The sequence below is a fragment of the Pseudorca crassidens genome, chromosome 8 (genome assembly GCF_039906515.1).
Source record: "Pseudorca crassidens isolate mPseCra1 chromosome 8, mPseCra1.hap1, whole genome shotgun sequence".
Lineage (NCBI taxonomy): Eukaryota > Metazoa > Chordata > Mammalia > Artiodactyla > Delphinidae > Pseudorca > Pseudorca crassidens.
This window is the reverse complement of record NC_090303.1, coordinates 60706282-60724706: the sequence shown is the minus strand read 5'-3', so window position 1 is coordinate 60724706 and position 18425 is coordinate 60706282. Positions and strand designations below refer to the sequence as shown.

At 41.7% G+C, this 18425-nt stretch overlaps 1 protein-coding gene and 1 long non-coding RNA gene across 4 annotated transcripts in view; one reads left to right on the top strand and one right to left on the bottom strand.

Moving 5' to 3' along the window:
• CHN2 (chimerin 2) overlaps window positions 1-18425 on the bottom strand; it is a 325963-nt gene that overhangs the window by 2681 nt on the left and 304857 nt on the right. For both annotated transcript variants that reach the window (XM_067746621.1, XM_067746620.1), the window contains 4 exons: window positions 17308-17481; window positions 13589-13666; window positions 11172-11309; window positions 9392-9497 (listed from right to left, as the gene is read on the bottom strand). In XM_067746621.1, coding sequence (XP_067602722.1) covers window positions 9392-9497; window positions 11172-11309; window positions 13589-13666; window positions 17308-17481 — 496 coding nt within the window. The remainder of the gene's footprint in view (window positions 1-9391; window positions 9498-11171; window positions 11310-13588; window positions 13667-17307; window positions 17482-18425) is intronic.
• The window catches only part of LOC137229149 (uncharacterized), a 164251-nt gene that overhangs the window by 140900 nt on the left and 4926 nt on the right, over window positions 1-18425 (top strand). Inside the window, exon 5 of one of the 2 annotated variants that reach the window (XR_010945564.1) lies at window positions 22-191. The exons of the other annotated variant lie outside the window; for it this stretch is intronic. This is a non-coding gene — a long non-coding RNA (uncharacterized lncRNA). Of the gene's footprint in view, window positions 1-21; window positions 192-18425 lie in introns of those variants that run through there. 2 annotated transcript variants of the gene reach the window in all.

The following is an 18425-nucleotide window of genomic DNA, read 5'->3' as shown; positions in this document are numbered from 1 at the left end:
GCACCCCAATGTTCATTGCAGCACTATTTATAATAGCCAAGACCTGGAATCAACCTAAATGTTCATTGACAGAGGAGTGGAGAAAGAAGATGTGGTACATATACACAACGGAATATTACTCAGCCATAAAAAAGAATGAAATAATGCCATCTGCAGCAACATGGATGGACCTAGAGACTGTCATAATGAGTGAAGTAAGTCAAAGACAAATATCATATGATATCACTTATATGTGAAATCTAAATAAAAATGGTACAAATGAACTTATTTACAAAACAGAAATAGAATGACAGTTGTAGAAAATAAACTTATGGTTACCAGGGGAAAGTGAGGGGGGTGGGATAAATTGGGAGATTGGGATTGACATATACACACTACTGTATATAAAATAACTAATAAGGACCTACTGTATAGCACAGGGAACTCTCCTCAATACTGTGTAATGACCTGTAAGGGAAAAGAATCTAAAAAAGAGTGGACAGATGTATATGTGTAACTGATTCACTTTGCTGTACACCTGAAACTAATACAACATTGTAAATCAACTATACTCCAAGATCTAGGGGAAGATGGTGGAAAGGTAAGACGCGGAGATCACCTTCCTCCCCACAGATACATCAGAAATACATCTACACGTGGAACAACTCCTACAGAACACCTAATGAACACTGGCAGAAGACCTCAGACCTCCCAAAAGGTGCGTGAGGAGAGGGGATTAAGAATGCTGCTTAAAGGAGCTCAGAGACGGGTGCGAGCCGCGGCTGTCAGCGCAGACCCCAGAGACGGGCATGAGACGCTAAGGCTACTGCTGCCGCCACCAAGAAGCCTGTGTGCGAGCACAGGTCACTCTCCACACCCCCCTTGCGGGGAGCCTGTGCAGCTCGCCACTGCCAAGGTCCCAGGATCCACGGACAACTTCCCCGGGAGAACACACGGCACACCTCAGGCTGGTGCAACGTCATGCCGGCCTCTGCCACTGCAGGCTCGCCCCGCACTCCGTACACCTCCCTCCCCCCGGCCTGAGTGAGCCGGAGCCCCCGAATCAGTGGCTCCTTTAACCCTGTCCTGTCTGAGCAAAGAACAGATATTTTTTCTTAATAATTGTTTTTTTATTTTAATAACTTTATTTTACCTTATTTTCTTTTCTTTTATTCTCTTCTTTCTTTCTACTTTTTTATCTACTCTTTTATCCTCTACTTTCTTTCTACTTACTTTCTACTTCTTTCTACTATCCTATTCTTTCTTTCTACTTTCTTTTTCTCCCTTTTATTCTGTGCTGTGTGGATGAAAGGCTCTAGGTGCTGCAGCCAGGAGTCAGTGCTGTGCCTCTGAGGTGGGAGAGCCAACTTCAGGACACTGGTCCACAAGAGACCTCCCAGCTCCACGTAATATCAAACGGCGAAAATCTCCCAGAGATCCCCATCTCAACACCAGCACCCAGCTTCACTCAACGACCAGCAAGCTACAGTGCTGGACACCCTATGCCAAACAACTAGCAAAACAGTAACACAACCCCACCCATTAGCAAAGAGGCTGCCTAAAATCATAGTAAGTCCACAGACACCCCAAAACACACCACCAGACGTGGACCTGCCAACCAGAAAGACAAGATCCAGCCTCATCCACCAGAACACAGGCACTAGTCCCCTCCACCAGGAAGCCTACACAACCCACTGAACCAACCTTGGCCACTGGGGACAGACACCAAAAACAACGGGAACTAAGAACCTGCAGCCTGCGAAAAGGAGACCCCAAACACAGTAAGATAAGCAAAATGAGAAGACAGAAAAACACACAGCAGATGAAGGAGCAAGATAAAAACCCACCAGACCTAACAAATGAAGAGAAAATAGGCAGTCTACCTGAAAAAGAATTCAGAATAATGACAGTAAAGATGATCCAAAATCTTGGAAATCGAATAGACAAAATGCAAGAAACATTTAACAAGGACCTAGAAGAACTAAAGATGAAACAAGCAACGATGAACAACACAATAATGAAATTAAAAATACTCTAGATGGGATCAATAGCAGAATAACTGAGGCAGAAGAATGGATAAGTGACCTGGAAGATAAAATATTGGAAATAACTACTGCAGAGCAGAATAAAGAAAAAAGAATGAAAAGAATTGAGGACAGTCTCAGAGACCTCTGGGACAACATTAAACACACCAACATTTGAATAATAGGGGTTCCAGAAGAAGAAGAGAAAAAGAAAGGGACTGAGAAAATATTTGAAGAGATGATACTTGAAAACTTCCCTAATATGGGAAAGGAAATAGTTAATCAAGTCCAGGAAGCTCAGAGAGTCCCATACAGGATAAATCCAAGGAGAAACACGCCAAGACACATATTAATCAAACTGTCAAAAATTAAATACAAAGAAAACATATTAAAAGCAGCAAGGGAGAAACAACAAATAACACACAAGGGAATCCCCATTAGGTTAACAGCTGATCGTTCAGCAGAAACTCTGCAAGCCAGAAGGGACAGACAGGACATATTTAAAGTGATGAAGGAGAAAAACCTGCAACCAAGATTACTCTACCCAGCAAGGATCTCATTCAGATTTGATGGAGAAATTAAAACCTTTACAGACAAGCAAAAGCTGAGAGAGTTCAGCACCACCAAACCAGCTCTACAACAACTGCTAAAGGAACTTCTCTAGGCAAGAAACACAAGAGAAGGAGAAGACCTACAATAACGAACCCAAAACAATTAAGAAAATGGGAATAGGAACATACATATCAATAATTACCTTAAATGTAAGCGGACTAAATGCTCCCACCAAAAGACACAGATTGGCTGAATGGATACAAAAACAAGACCCATATATTTGCTGTCTACAAGAGACCCACTTCAGACCTAGAGACACATACAGACTGAAAGTAAGGGGATGGAAAAAGATATTTCATGCGAATGGAAACCAAAAGAAAGCTGGAGAAGCAATTCTCATATCAAACAAAATAGACTTTAAAATAAAGACTATTAGAAGAGACAATGAACGACACTACATGATGAACAAGGGATCAATCCAAGAAGATACAACAATTGTAAATATTTATGCACCCAACATAGGAGCACCTCAATACATAAGGCAAATACTAACAGCCATAAAAGGGGAAATGGACAGTAACACATTCATAGTAGGGGACTTTAATACCCCACTTTCACCAATGGACAGATCATCCAAAATGAAAATAAATAAGGAAACACAAGCTTTAAATGATACATTAAACAAGATGGACTTAATTGATATTTATAGGACATTCCATCCAAAAACAAAAGAATACACATTTTTCTCAAGTGTATTCTTGAGAAACATGAACATGTTTCATGTTCTGAACATTTCAGAATGTTCCATGGAACATTCTCCAGGACAGATCATATCTTGGGTCACAAATCAAGCCTTGGTAAATTTAAGAAAATCGAAATTGTATGAAGTATCTTTTCCGACCACAACGCTATGAGACTAGATATCAATTACAGAAAAAGATCTGTAAAAAATACAAACACATGGAGGCTAAACAATACACTACTTAATAATGAAGTGATCACTGAAGAAATCAAAGAGGAAATTAAAAAATACTTAGAAACAAATGACAATGGAGACACGACCACCCAAAATCTATGGGATGCAGCAAAATCAGTTCTAAGGGGGAAGTTTATAGCAATACAATCCTGCCTTAAGAAACAGGAAACATACTGAATAAACAACCTAACCTTGCACCTAAAGCAATTAGAGAAAGAAGAACAAAAAAACCCCAAAGTTAACAGAAGGAAAGAAATCATAAAGATCAGATCAGAAATAAATGAAAAATAAATGAAGGAAACAATAGCAAAGATCAATAAAACTAAAAGCTGGTTCTTTGAGAAGATAAACAAAATTGATAAACCATTAGCCAGACTCATCAAGAAAAAAAGGGAGAAGACTCAAATCAATAGAATTAGAAATGAAAAAGGAGAAGTAACAACTGACACTGCAGAAATACAAAAGATCATGAGAGATTACTACAAGCAACTCTATGCCAATAAAATGGACAACCTGGAAGAAATGGACAAATTCTTAGAAATGCACAACCTGCCAAGACTGAATCAGGAAGAAATAGAAAAGATGAACAGACCAATCACAAGCACTGAAATTGAAACTGTGATTAAAAATCTGCCAACAAACAAAAGCCCAGGACCAGATGGCTTCACAGGCGAATTCTATCAAACATTTAGAGAAGAGCTAACACCTATCCTTCTCAAACTCTTCCAAAATATAGCAGAGGGAGGAACACTCCCAAACTCATTCTACGAGGCCACCGTCACCTTGATACCAAAACTAGACAAGGATGTCACAAAGAAAGAAAACTACAGGCCAATATCACTGATGAAGATAGATGCAAAAATCCTCAACAAAATACTAGCAAACAGAATCCAACAGCACATTAAACAGATCATACTCCATGATCAAGTGGGGTTTATTCCAGGAATGCAAGGATTCTTCAATATACACAAATCAATCAACGTGATACACCATATTAACAAACTGAAGGAGAAAAACCATATGATCATCTCAATAGATGCAGAGAAAGCTTTTGACAAAATTCAACACCAATTTATGATAAAAACCCTGCAGAAAGTAGGCACAGAGGGAACTTTCCTCAACATAATAAAGGCCATATATGACAAACCCACAGCCAACATCGTCCTCAATGGTGAAAAACTGAAAGCATTTCCACTAAGATCAGGAACAAGACAAGGTTGCCCACTCTCACCACTCTTCTTCAACATAGTTTTGGAAGTTTTAGCCACAGCAATCAGAGAAGAAAAGGAAATAAAAGGAATCCAAATCGGAAAAGAAGAAGTAAAGCTGTCACTATTTGCAGATGACATGATACGATACATAGAGAATCCTAAAGATGCTACCAGAAAACTACTAGAGCTCATCAGTGAATTTGGTAAAGTAGCAGGATACAAAATTAATGCACAGAAATCTCTTGCATTCCTATACACTAATGATGAAAAATCTGAAAGTGAAATCAAGAAAACACTCCCATCTACCAATGCAACAAAAAGAATAAAATATCTAGGAATAAACCTACGTAAGGAGACAAAAGACCTGTATGCAGAAAACTATAAGACACTGATGAAAGAAATTAAAGATGATACAAATAGATGGAGAGATATACCATGTTCTTGGATTGGAAGAATCAACATTGTGAAAATGACTCTACTACCCAAAGCAATCTACAGACTCAATGCAATCCCTATCAAACTACCACTGGCATTTTTCACAGGACTAGAACAGAAAATTTCACAATTTGTATGGAAACACAACAGACCCCGAATAGCCAAAGCAATCTTGAAAATGAAAAATGGAACTGGAGGAATCGGGCTCCCTGACTTCAGACTATACTACAAAGCTACAGTAATCAAGACAGTATGGTACTGGCACAAAAACAGAAATATAGATGAATGGAACAGGATAGGAAGCCCAGAGATAAACCCACGCACATATGGTCACCTTATCTTTGATAAAGGAGGCAGGAATGTACAGTTGAGAAAGGACAGCCTCTTCAATAAGTGGTGCTGGGAAAACTGGACAGGTACATATAAAAGTATGAGATTAGATCACTCCCTAACACCATACACAGAAATAAGCTCGAAATGGATTAAAGACCTAAATATAAGGCCAGAAACTATGAAACTCTTAGAGGAAAACATAGGCAGGACACTCTATGACATAAATCACAGCAAGGTCCTTTTTGACCCACCTCCTAGAGAAATGGAAATAAAAATAAACAAATGGGACCTAATGAAACTTCAAAGCTTTTGCACAGTAAGGGAAACCATAAATGAGACCAGAAGACGACTGTCAGAATGGAAGAAAATATTTGTAAATGAAGCAACTGACAAAGGACTAACCTCCAAGATTTACAAGCAGCTCATGCAGCTCAATAACAAAAAAACAAACAACCCAATCCAAAAATTGGCAGAAGACCTAAATAGACATTTCTCCAAAGAAGATATACAGACTGCCAACAAATACATGAAAGAATGCTCAACATAATTAATCGTTAGAGAAATGCAAATCAAAACTACAATGAGATATCATATCATACCAGTCAGAATGGCCATCATCAAAAAATCTAGAAACAATAAATGCTGGAGAGGGTGTGGAGAAAAGGTAACACTCTTGCACTGCTGGTGGGAATGTGAATTGGTACAGCCACTATGGAGAACAGTATGGAGGTTCCTTATAAAACTACAAATAGAACTACCATGTGACCCAGCAGTCCCACTACTGGGCATATACCCTGAGAAAACCATAATTCAAAAAGAGTCATGTACCAAAATGTTCATGGCAGCTCTATTTACAATAGCCCGGAGATGGAAACAACCTAAGTGTCCATCATCGGATGAATGGATAAAGAAGATGTGGCACATATATACAATGGAATATTACTCAGCCATAAAAAGAAACGAAATTGAGCTATTTGTAATGAGGTGGATGGACCTAGAGTCTGTCATATAGAGTGAAGTAAGTCAGAAAGAGAAAGACAAATACTGTATGCTAACACGTATATATGGAATTTAAGAAAAAGAAAAAAATGTCATGAAGAACCTAGGTTTAAGACAGGAATAAAGACACAGACCTACTAGAGAATGGGCTTGAGGATATAGGGAGGGGGAAGGGTAAGCTGTGACAAAGTGAGAGAGTGGCGTGGACATATATACACTACCAAATGTAAAATAGATAGCTAGTGGGAAGCAGCCGCATAGCACAGGGAGATCAGCTCGGTGCTTTGTGACCACCTAGAGGGGTGGGATAGGGAGGGTGGGAGGGAGGGAGACGCAAGAGGGAAGAGATATGGGAACATATGTATATGTAAAACTGATTCACTTCGTTATACAGCAGAAACTAACACACCATTGTAAAGCAATTATACTCCAATAAAGATGTTAAAAAAAACTACAATAAATATTATTAAAAAAAAAGAAAATCATCATTTCAACATCCATGTTCAAGAACTGCAAAGCCTTTAAAAGATGAAGTTCAAACTCCAAAGTTGGCTTAATACCTTCCAAGTAGAATAAAACTATGATCTCTCTGATATTTTGGTTTATGGATTTAGGTTTTAGGATGTTTCTAACAGATCTAAAAGGGATTACATTCTCCAAAGAAGAGCAAAATAGGATTAACGTATGTTTAGGTTTTGCACAGAAAGCCATCCCTTTGTGTTTATTCTCTTGAAGCTAATTAAGACTAGCCATTTAGCATTATTTTAGGAAGGGTAATTCAGCTTGCATTACCTTCACCTTGCAAAGTTAAGAGGGAGGTAAGAAAGAAGACATACTTCACTTTCAAAGTGCTCGTATTTCCCCACTACATCAGGCACCACACCTGACCAAACAAGATGGCTAGCAAACCCACCATAGTAAAAATACTAAATAATTGGCATTTAAGATTCAACTGGCACGTCAGCATTTCTCCTGATAATGATACTTTGCCTTCCAAAGTGTAACAGTTGGGCACTGAAAGAAATAACTTAGAGCTATTTAAAAGCCACGCTGTCATACAAGTCTTTTTTTAATCCCAAAATTACTTGTACTCTTAAATTCAATAAATTAATCAGGGACTTCCCTGGTGGTGCAGTGGTTAAGAATCCACCTGCCAATGCAGGGATCATGGGTTCAATCTCTGGTCCGGGAAGATCCCACATGCCGCGGAGCAACTAAGTCTGTGTGCCACAACTACTGAGCCTGCGCTCTAGAGCCCACGAGTCACAACTACTGAGCCCATGTGCCACAACTACTGAAGCCCGCACGCCTACACCCTGTGCTCCGCAACAAGAGAAGCCACTGCAATGAGAAGCCCGCAGACTGCCACGAAGAGTGGCCCCCGTTCTCCGCAACTGGAGAAAGCCCGCGTGCAGCAACAAAGACCCAATGCAGCCAAAAATAAATAAAATAAATAAATTAAAAAAAATAAATTAGTCAAAATGGGACTCTTCTAAGCTACATGTTACACCCCTGATCACGTTGAATATGAGCAAGAGTTTATATGTTTTAAAGGTAGAAAAGTTTAAACCTCAATACCTTAGTGTTTCTACAGTGTTCTCCACTTGCTTCCTTTCACTTACTGAATGGATCTGTAAGTTGGTATAGACAATTTTTTTTTAAAAGACCAACTGATTGACTTCACTATACAAGTACAGTGAAGGAAAGAGATCGATGGTTTAGGTAAAAGAGTCTGGAACCAGAGACTTCGTATCCTGTGAACACCCATCTCCATCTGTCTCGCGTGCTCTCACACAGATAACCTGGTGTGCAGCCCTCTGTGGCAGGCACCCTCTGAGATGGTTCCCAGTGATCCCTGCCTCCTGGAATTCATACCCTTGTAACCCCTTCCCCTAGAGCACGGGCTAGACCTAGTGACTTGCTTCTAGCACACAGGGTATAGCAAAAGCAACGGGATATCACTTCTGAGATTAGGTTACAGAAAGACTATCTTTCATCTTGGGCGCTCGCGCTTGCTTGCTGTAAGGGCGGCCAGCTGCCATTTGGGTGAGCTGCCTATGGGGAGACCCGTAGGACAGGGAACTGAGGGTGGCCTCCAGAGAACAGTCAGCAAGAGAGGCCTGCAGTCTAATAGCCACTGAAGAACTGAATCCTGCCAAACACCATGTGACTGACCTTGGAAGTGGATGCTCCCCGACTCAAGCCTCAGAGGAGGTTGTAGCCTGGCTGTCAGTTTGACTGCAACCTCATCGGAAACCTTGAACCAGAGGCACCCAGTGAAGCCACCTGGATTCCTGATCACAGAGACTGCGCGATAACAAATGGTTATTGTTTTAAGCCACTAAGTTTGGGGGCAGTTTGTCCCTCAGTGGTAGATAATTAACATGTCAAGTAAAACAAGAGATCAGAGTGGGAATGTGCTTGTCCAGAAGGAAGGCAGCCTCAGGAATCTGGGACTCTCGTAAGCAGGAGGACGAACAGAACACAGAGCACAAGGCTGGTGTGGGAGGAAGATGCAGAGGCGGAGGCAGTGCAGGCAAATGGTTAAGACACAGTAAGGGCCACGGCTCAGACTGGGTTTCAGTCCTGGCTTTACTGCATCTCTTTGCATCACTTATTGAACCTCCCCAGGTTTCAGCAATATCATCTAACAGTACCCCCCTCATAGAGAGAACACATCTAAAGAGCGCGGAGCAGCCCCTGCCACAGAGTGAGTGGCTGGCAGTTATGAAAGGGGCTGGACTGGGGAAGGCGGCCTAATTCACTCTGAAGGGCGGGCTGTCTGCTCAGCGGGTTGGGGAGGCTGTGAACTTTTCCTGATGCGTTAACTGCCCAGGGCAGGTAGGGACTGCAGAAGCAGCGCCGATGAGGTGTGAACTTACTTCTTTAGGTGGATCATCAGGTACCGGAGGGTCTCATAGTGGGCAGGAGGAAGCAGCATCAGCACTTCGTGGACCGCTTCCAGCCTCTCATCCGCACTGGAGATTTCTGTGAAGATCACATGTAATGAATATTCGTGCAGTGTTGAAACATTTAAGTTTTCAGGGAAGTAACAAGAAGTTTGGTTTGTTCAGGTTGCAGAAAAAGGGGCAGTCTACCAACATTTCACTTAAAGTAATCGATGTGTTCCGTGTCTTGCCGTATTCCAGAAAAGGCTTTGAGGCTGGGAACCACGTGTGTGTTGAACGTCCACTGGCTGTGTGGCAGGAGGCTGCCCACGCCCCTTGCCCTCCAGAAACCTGCAGACCTGCAGATGCTTGCTGGTGGCGTATGCACCGACTGTGTTTTGCCCATCTTCTGAACACTGGATTTGCTAGAAAACTCACTATCCCCAGCTTTAGTTTAAATTGGACCACACCTGGGAGTGTTCTCTTGAAGCTGTCTACCAGCTCTTTCCGTGGCAGGCTTCCATGACGGAACACACTCTACAATGCGAGGGCACCGGCAGGTGAGCCAGCCAGCTCAGTCTGCACTGATGGCAGTTTTCACCAGAATGTTGGCACGGTTAAGCCCAGTGTGCCGTCCAGGTTAGGAAGTAGATAGGAGGTATATTAACAATGGGAGGGAGCCTGCATGCTTCTGCCTTTTAGGACTCTGATAGGTATTGGCAGCCACTCAAAGAAAGCTCCCCTGGTCACTCCTCCTGGGGCAGAGGGCACCCTGCTTCCAGAACCTTCTCCCCCAAGACCACCAGGACCCAGGAAAGAATGCTCTCACCAGGGAGTAGGGCCACAGCTCATCTGGAAAGTACACCTTGCACTAATCCCAGCCTGCCCCCATCTCTCCCCATCAGGCATCTTGTTATTATATTTAGCAACACATACCTTTAAAGGTTATATATTTTTTTAATAAAAAGTTCCTTGAGGTGTGCTTGACTTCTACGTCATTCATTCTAGCACCTAAATCTCCCCTTCCTCGCTGTGCTCCTGGACAAAGTGTAGTGCAATTCCCCCCACACCCCAACACACATATACACACTATGGTTCTCTCTCCTGACGGCGGTGACCCAAGTGCCAAACCCTGAATGAGCAGCTATGGACTGATGGAAGTCCAATGCTGACGTGCCATCCCTGGACCTGTGAGCTCAGCTCTCCAAGCCTAGCTTTCCTCCTCTGTACAATGGGATTAGAGTACGTGATTCATCAGGTAAATGGGAAGATTAAACAAGAAGATATTGGTGAGAGTTCCTAGTATAGTAGTTGACACAGTATATTCTGGGCCTATTACTAATTTTGAACAGCATCAACGTGCAAAACCTGGGGTATGACTTTAATTGATTAGCAATGGGATTCTGCCTAATAGATGAAAGTAGTTAATCTGTACAGTCCTCATTGAAGAACATCTGATTGTTTGCTGCAGAACATTCTGCTTTCAACATATAAGAGTAAGCCTGACTGTGCTGGTTCCCAGCATAGGAGAAACGATGGGGAGAGACAGAACTGCCTGGCACCTAGCTTCAGCCGAGTAGAGCTGGCTTAGTACTGGGTCAACTCAGCTGGTGAACTACGCCTGGTTTTCTTTTAACTGTACCATTGTGCTCTCGCTTGGCAAAGCAAATCCTCATGCAATAATTTAATCAGGTCTGAGTTTTAATTTTCTTGAAGTCAAAAGCATTGCACTTAAAACTTTGGTGCCATTAAAAAATTAGTTCTCCATACTTACTTGCTGCTTCTATAAATTTGGAGTAGGTATCATAGGTGATGACAGGAATGGGTAAGTCTCTGAAATACAGTTTAAGGGCTCCAGTGATGATGTTTATGTCTGGATAGATGTTGGCAGATATATCGGCCTTTTCACCATCTGAAAAACAATCAATGATCCAATTCCTAATTAGGACCTTATTTCACCAAGTTAAAGCATGCCCAGAAAGAAAAAAAAGATCCAACAATGAATGCTCCTTTACAAGTTTCAGCTGACTACTTTGGCTTCTAATAACACTGAGATGCAGGAAGTAACAAAAGAAGTTTGGTGAGAGGGATTTTGGGTCTGAGGGTAAGTGCAGCCAAAAAAGTAGTGAAATAGACTTAAAATAGTTCTTTGGGTCCCAGCCCCTGGTAATTTGCTAAATAGAAATCTAGCACAGTAATTTGTATTCTAGACACCAAGGTTCATAACAGAATAACAATCTAATTTGAAGTAAAAAAATCAAGAATCTCTTATTTAGTATTCTTTGGACTTGGATTTGAAGATCACATACAGAAAATAATGGTTGAATATCTTCAGTTTCTAATGTCTCTTTCAGGCTTGCTGAAGTTTCTTTTCACTTGATTATTTCTCCCCTAGTCCCTAGGACTTTAATCTGGGAAACTTTAACCTTACCTCATGTATAGGTAATGTTATATTTCTTACTATTTTTACAATCATTCTGAAGACATTTTTTGACTTTTTGTTTTACCATTAGTAAATACCAGTCCAATTTAATTGTTGCAGTCTATAAAACTTTTTGGATAGAAAAATGTTTCAATCATGTAGGGATTATTAGCATTTTCCTTTATACAGAGAATTGAAAGAACAAACGCCTCAGCAAATTTGGTTCTGAGGATTAAAAAAGCTCCTAATGTACAGAAAACAATAAGAATGTAGCAGATATGCCATCTGATCCCCTTATTTATGTACTTAACAAATATTTACTGAGAGTCTACCATGTGCCAGGCACTATTAAGCCCTAGTGCATCAGAGAAGAAAAGACATACGGTTGTCCCTCGGTATCCAAGGGGGATTGGTTCCAGGAACTTCCCACTGTGTGGACACCATAATCCAAGGAGGCTCAAGTCTCTTATGTAAAATGGCTTAGTATGTGCATATAACCTATGCACATCCTCCAGTATACTTTAACTCATCTCTAGATTACTTACAATACCTAATACAGTGTAAATGCTACATAAAGAGTTGCCAGCATGTGGCAAGTTCAAGTTCTGCTTTTTGGAACTTTCTGGAATTCAAAAAAATATTTTTGATCCATGATTGGTTGAATCTACGGATATGGAACCTGCAGATACAGAAGGCCAACTGTACTCCCTTCAGATATAACTCTAGTTAGACTGGGAGTCAGGCCTGCAACTCAACAATTACAAGGAAATAAGAAGACTGCTGTGCTGGAGACATGTGGAAACAAGGGGGCGGGCAGAGGAAAAGGAAATGGAATTCTTAGGTCAGCTTGGGGAGGTTGGGGAGGAGTCATGACAGAGGAAAGACTTGAGCTGACACCTGATGAATAGGTAAGTGCTTGCCAGGCAGAGATGTGAACACATTCTAGATGGACAGAGCAACGTGAGCCCAGGTGCTTGTTCGTGAAAAGAGGTAGGGTGTATTTCAGTATTGCTGGGGTACAGAGTACAGACAGGAGGAACTGCTATGAGCTGGACAGATAGGGCAGCTAGATCATCAGAGACCTTGTCTACCACTCTGCAGAGTGCAGGTCCTAGCTAGTGGGCTACACGTTCCATCTCTGATTGGCTGTACCAGAAATATTTGGATCATTCAACAGATACACAGATTCTTGGGCTCACTCAGCTTCCTGAATGAGTCCCCAGGGTGGGCCCTGGTGATATGTATTTTTAATAAGTTCCCAAGTTGGCTCATGATATCTGACCTAAGAAAGCATATGGCCTAGAGGACGTGTGGCACAGTCACAAAGAACCAAAGGAGTTACCTCCTAAACTTCCCCTGCTTCACTGCCAGGGGTACCCCATCCCTATGCTCTCTTCTTTGGAGCTCTGGGAGAAGAAATCAAAGGGATCTGAGATGGAGGATGCAGAAGGTGCCCTGGTGCCATGTGAACTGACCATAAATGTCGGGCAACCAAGTCAAGAACCTTAATGGCACCGAATGCTGTCTGATCATTTTCAAGTAGTATTTTAAACTCACTTCCCCATATGGTCAACTGTCCACGACTTTTAAAGAAACACTTTCCCCAGAGAAGCAGAGAACTATGATATTTGTAAACCGTTACTCCTTGGCTTCCTAAAGGACAGCTCTCAGTAGCTCTAAAAACCCATTTCCGTTATGAGTAAAATCTGGTTCCAAAAGAGAGGATGCTAAGGATAAGTCATTTGGCACTCAAGAACGTGCAAGCCTACCTCTGTCAAATGCCATTTTGACATCTTCGATGTGTTCAGTAAACCCGGACACTCTATAAAGCCCTTCTGACTTTAATCCTGTTAAAAAAAGGGACAGACAGATTTTAACTTTAGCTTCCTAAAGCATCTAAAAGAGAATCTGATTTCCTGTCTACACTGCGCGCTATCAGGAAATGAGCAAACACAGTCAGTGCTCTTATGTATTACATACTGTCACGTCAGAACTTGAACTTGTCCGTCTTGGTTTCTGTGCAAGTCTGTCTTCATTTGCTTGTGTGGCAGTGGAGACCTCAGCAATCTGGTATTCCTCCTGCCTGGCTTTGCAAAGTGAACCCATGGTCAAGATTCTCATCAACCGTGGTCTCCTGCTTCCTTTGTTCATCTGACAGCTGGATGTGATTTCACTGCAGCAAACTATTTTCCTCACAGCATCATCTCAATCCATATGCCATACTGCATGTAGCAGTGTACTAGGTACACAGTACAAGTATGCATGTGTGTGGTACATATTATCCTGATTTTACTGGAACTATCCAGATTTTATAGCCTTATATGTTTCATCATAAACATGACAATATGTTAAATGTTTAACTACACATGATTGATTTGATTGGTATACCTTCAAATAAATGATCATACAAACAGATGCAGGAAAATAAAATTCTATTGAATGATTCTGGAAACTTGATCACTGTATATTTAGTCTAAGAAGAAAGATGTGGGTTCTGCTCCTAGATCTCATTGATTTGTTAAGATATTTCCAAAGTATCTGAAGGGATAGAGGACAAGATTTCAGACCTTTTACGTCAAAAACTAGCTGCTATCAAACTATAGCTACAGCAATAATAAATAAGCAAATAAATAGCTTCTACTGCTGCTGCAGTATATGCTATCAAACTCCTGATAACTGACATGCATTTCTGTTTTTCACATGTACTATCTGCCATATGTAAGGGCTGACATGGGGTCTGCATCAGAGACCACAAATGCGTGGCATAAATCCTGCCCCTCCTCGCTCCTGTGACCAGAGGAGACATTCTTCATTGACCTCAGCATTTTCTCCCACTGAGCCCCACTCAGTTTCAGAATCCGTCTCAGGACAGTTGTCTAGGATGCCACTACCGATCTACTGAATGGGCCCACAAGATGGGGCCCGGTGTCATCCTGTTCTAGTTGGTGGTGCATGTAAGCATGCTCCAGTCCAGTTGTAACCTGGCCTGGTTCCAGTCCAGTTGTAACCAGTCCAGTTGTAACCTGCACGGCAACAGAGGCAAGGACACAGTGGCACAGGGGAGTACAGTGCAGTGGACACTAACACTGCCTTTTGACAGAATAGGCCATGGGGAGGGTCTTACTCAGGAGCTATCTTTAAAGGACATCATGAAGGACAGGCTGGAGTTTGCCAGAGTTAGCAGAGGCTGCCAGCTCCCCGTCCAATACTAGTTCTCCACTTCCTCTGTTGTGATAAAACCCTTGGTTTTTAGAACAACATCTACCGCAGAGGCCATTAACTCCTGGCCAGTGTGGAGAGAGCAGAAGTGATGTGTATAGTGCCTGGGTCATGAACTTGAAGAGAAAGGGTATGCCCTCTTGCTGTTGGCTGGAATGCAGGTGAGATGGTGATAACCATCTGGGACCATGCAGGTGAGGACAGCACTCAAGGATGACACAGCAACAGCCTGCAGGGCCTGGGTGCCTGTTCCTGGGCAGCTGCTCCATGAGCCCTGGGCTGCTGCCAGAGAGAGAGATTTCTAGCTTTTTGAAGACACTATTATTTGGAGTCTCTGTGACAGCATTGAAAGCTATGGGTTAAGTACATTGGTTAGACACACAGATTTGGAGGTGGAGTTAGGGGAGTTGGTCATTCCAAGAAAAAACCAAAAGAAATAACACAGTTGAGTCCTATTATGTTGGGCCCTGTACTAGGTCATTTATATGGATCAACTCATTTTAACCCTCATAACTACCTTAGGAGGTACAACTGATTCTGTTACTTTAAAGATGAGAAAACAGATATTCAAATGGAGTAAGTAACTTGCCCAAGGTCATACTATAGCTAATATGAGAAGGGGTTGGGAATCTAACTTCAAGTTCATGATCTTTTCACTCTGCCATATCATGCAGAAACAAGTGGTGGTAGAAGCATTTGGAGAACAATAAGAAGTTTGCTATGGGTGGAAGACAGGGTAAGATGTTGGCAGTGGTGGCAATGAAGCTGGGAATGGCAGCATCACGTGAATTTCTTCCAGCCCATCCTCTGGTTCTGCTCACATGCACAGGCCCCTAATGCCTGTAGCTCCAGTCCCTTTGCTGTGACTTCCGTATAAATTCCTCACTTGCGCTATTCTAGCTCTTGTACTAGACATGCTTAGTGCTGTGCTCCCCGTGGACACATTAGACACCAGATGTGGTAGTGACTTTGCCCAAATTATTAGGAGTCTCTGATGAGGATCCCTATGGGATGATCCCAGCTTCTTCAGAGAAGCACAGGTACTGATTGCAGGCTCTGGAGAGGCTGACGATCTGACCCTTTGGGGTCGCGGAGTCCTCTAAACAGCAGGACCCAGGGCTGCTCTTCCCAGCCACTCATCCAGAGTCAGGGCACCCCCCTCAACTCGTACTCAGCTCAGCCCCTGCATCGACACCTTCACCAGATTCCAAAGCTCCCATTCAGCTCTGACAGACACAGCAGTCAAAAGGCAGGAGGCATTTCTTACAATTTGAGATGAAATGAGCAAGTCTTAAGGGAACAGAATAGCTATCGTTTTCATCCTGTATGGAAGAGGGAATAATTTCCTATCTCTAAAAGCTTTGGGATAACAAGTTACAATATCCTCCTTTGCTTTGTTTTGGAAAGAATGGGATGGTTGGCGAATGCATAAATACCTGTAGAATATATTAAGCCAACTTGGACACAATGATGGATACCAACTATAGCAGGGTAAATACATGGCAACAATGGTAAAAGCCTTTCCAATTACCCAAATTACATCCAACAATCCAGTTCTCCCTAACCAGACTCTATCCACCATATCACTGAGCATTTTGATACTGAAAAGTGGCCGAAACACAAATAAAGGAAAGATGACTCAAGCATAATATAAAGAATCTCTTCTTCGAAATGTTTCTATCTTCCTTGCCTTCTCAATTTTCAATGAATAGATCTTTTCAATTTTTTTACTCTCCTCTTTGAAATAACCAGAACCAATACTAGGAGTGAATTTCTATATGGTAGAAAATATATGTGTTGACCAAAAATTTCTTTACTTATTTAATAGAAGCACTTTCAAAGACTCGATTCAAACCTCACCTCTGCCATAAACCCTTTCTGAACTCTCCTCAGATAAGATTAAAATGTTTTCCTCTGTGACTCCGTGGTTTTTTTAAATAGTGTTTTGAATATATGTACTCACAGCATTTATTTATTTGCCCCCAACCCCTGATTCTGCATATTATGCTATGAATTTCCTGAAGGTGTGAACTCTGACTTTTATATCCCCAGTGTGTAGCACATGCTAAATGCTTAGCAAGTGTGTGTTAAATGCATACATGCATGATTTATGTATGACACAGAAATTGATGTCGTTGGTTGGATTTAGCATGTGCAGACCATTTCCCCAAGATCAGTACTGGAGAGTCAATTTAACAATTATAAGAAAGTCTCCTTGACAACAGTAAAAATAAAATCACTATAATAAGCAGGTGTTTTTTTCCCAAACCTCTTGCTTCAATTTCCCGAATGCATATGTCTACCACCATGGGTCTCTGCATGTTGTGGGCCTTCACGAGTGTTGTCAGGTCACAACAGTACACCTTCTTGATCCTCTTGAGATCAGGTTGGCAGTCATTGGGAACATGCTTGGAACACTGTTTGTGTACGTTCAATCCACAGTCTGTAAACAAAGAAGCCACATTACGCTTGCCTGGCCCTTTTGTCAAAGCTCAACACAAATTATATGTTACCAAAAATAAAAATGAAAACACCCGGAGTTTGCTATATCTCTCTGAAACATCCATCCCACTTAGAGGTGATGCTGTCCACAGATGAGTATGAAATCTATCTTTACTCATGAAACTTATATAATTCCATTTTTCTCAGTAAGCCTTCTCTGTGGCTGGACCATAAGAATAGAACATCTCATGGAGATAGTTTTGGTAATTAGCCAGGTTGTTTGTATGTTTTTTTTCCCTTTTGGAACTGGAAACTTTGAGTCCATATGAGGGCTTTTGGGTTTGGATTCCCAGAGCAAATTGTGTCTCATAAAGGGCACCTAGGACTTTTGCGAGGTTGTTTCCCTTAAGTTCGTGACACTCCTTTTACGGAAGACATGATGACTGTCTCTGTAGGAATCTCTGATCTTTGGTCTGAGAGACCCATGACCATTGGCATCCTCTTTCACATTCCTGGAGAGCTGCCCATACTTTCCACCCCTGTCCTCCTTGCTGGGCAGTTTCAGTAGGCCGTTCTCCTTTCTACCTGCCTTATTTTGACACCTGTTGAGTGGAAATACTGTCTAACTGGCCACCGGTGGGAGTACCCGAGAGTTTACAATTTAGAACAATGCCATGTAATGTGAGGATAAGACTAATTATTTATAAAGCTCATATCAAATCCAAAGCTGAAAAGGTGCTTTTAAGTTCAATGTGCCCATTAAAAGCCTTATTAGCAGTTGTCATCCACTGATGGAATCTCTCTAACAATAACAAGGCACAGTCTACGTTCTGGAAAATAAAAATTTAATGCTGAAGATGTTCAAAGTTGATTTGGTATCTATTCAAAGTACCTTCTAATACTGATTGTTTTTATAGGTGTAAAGAATAATAATATCATTTTTAT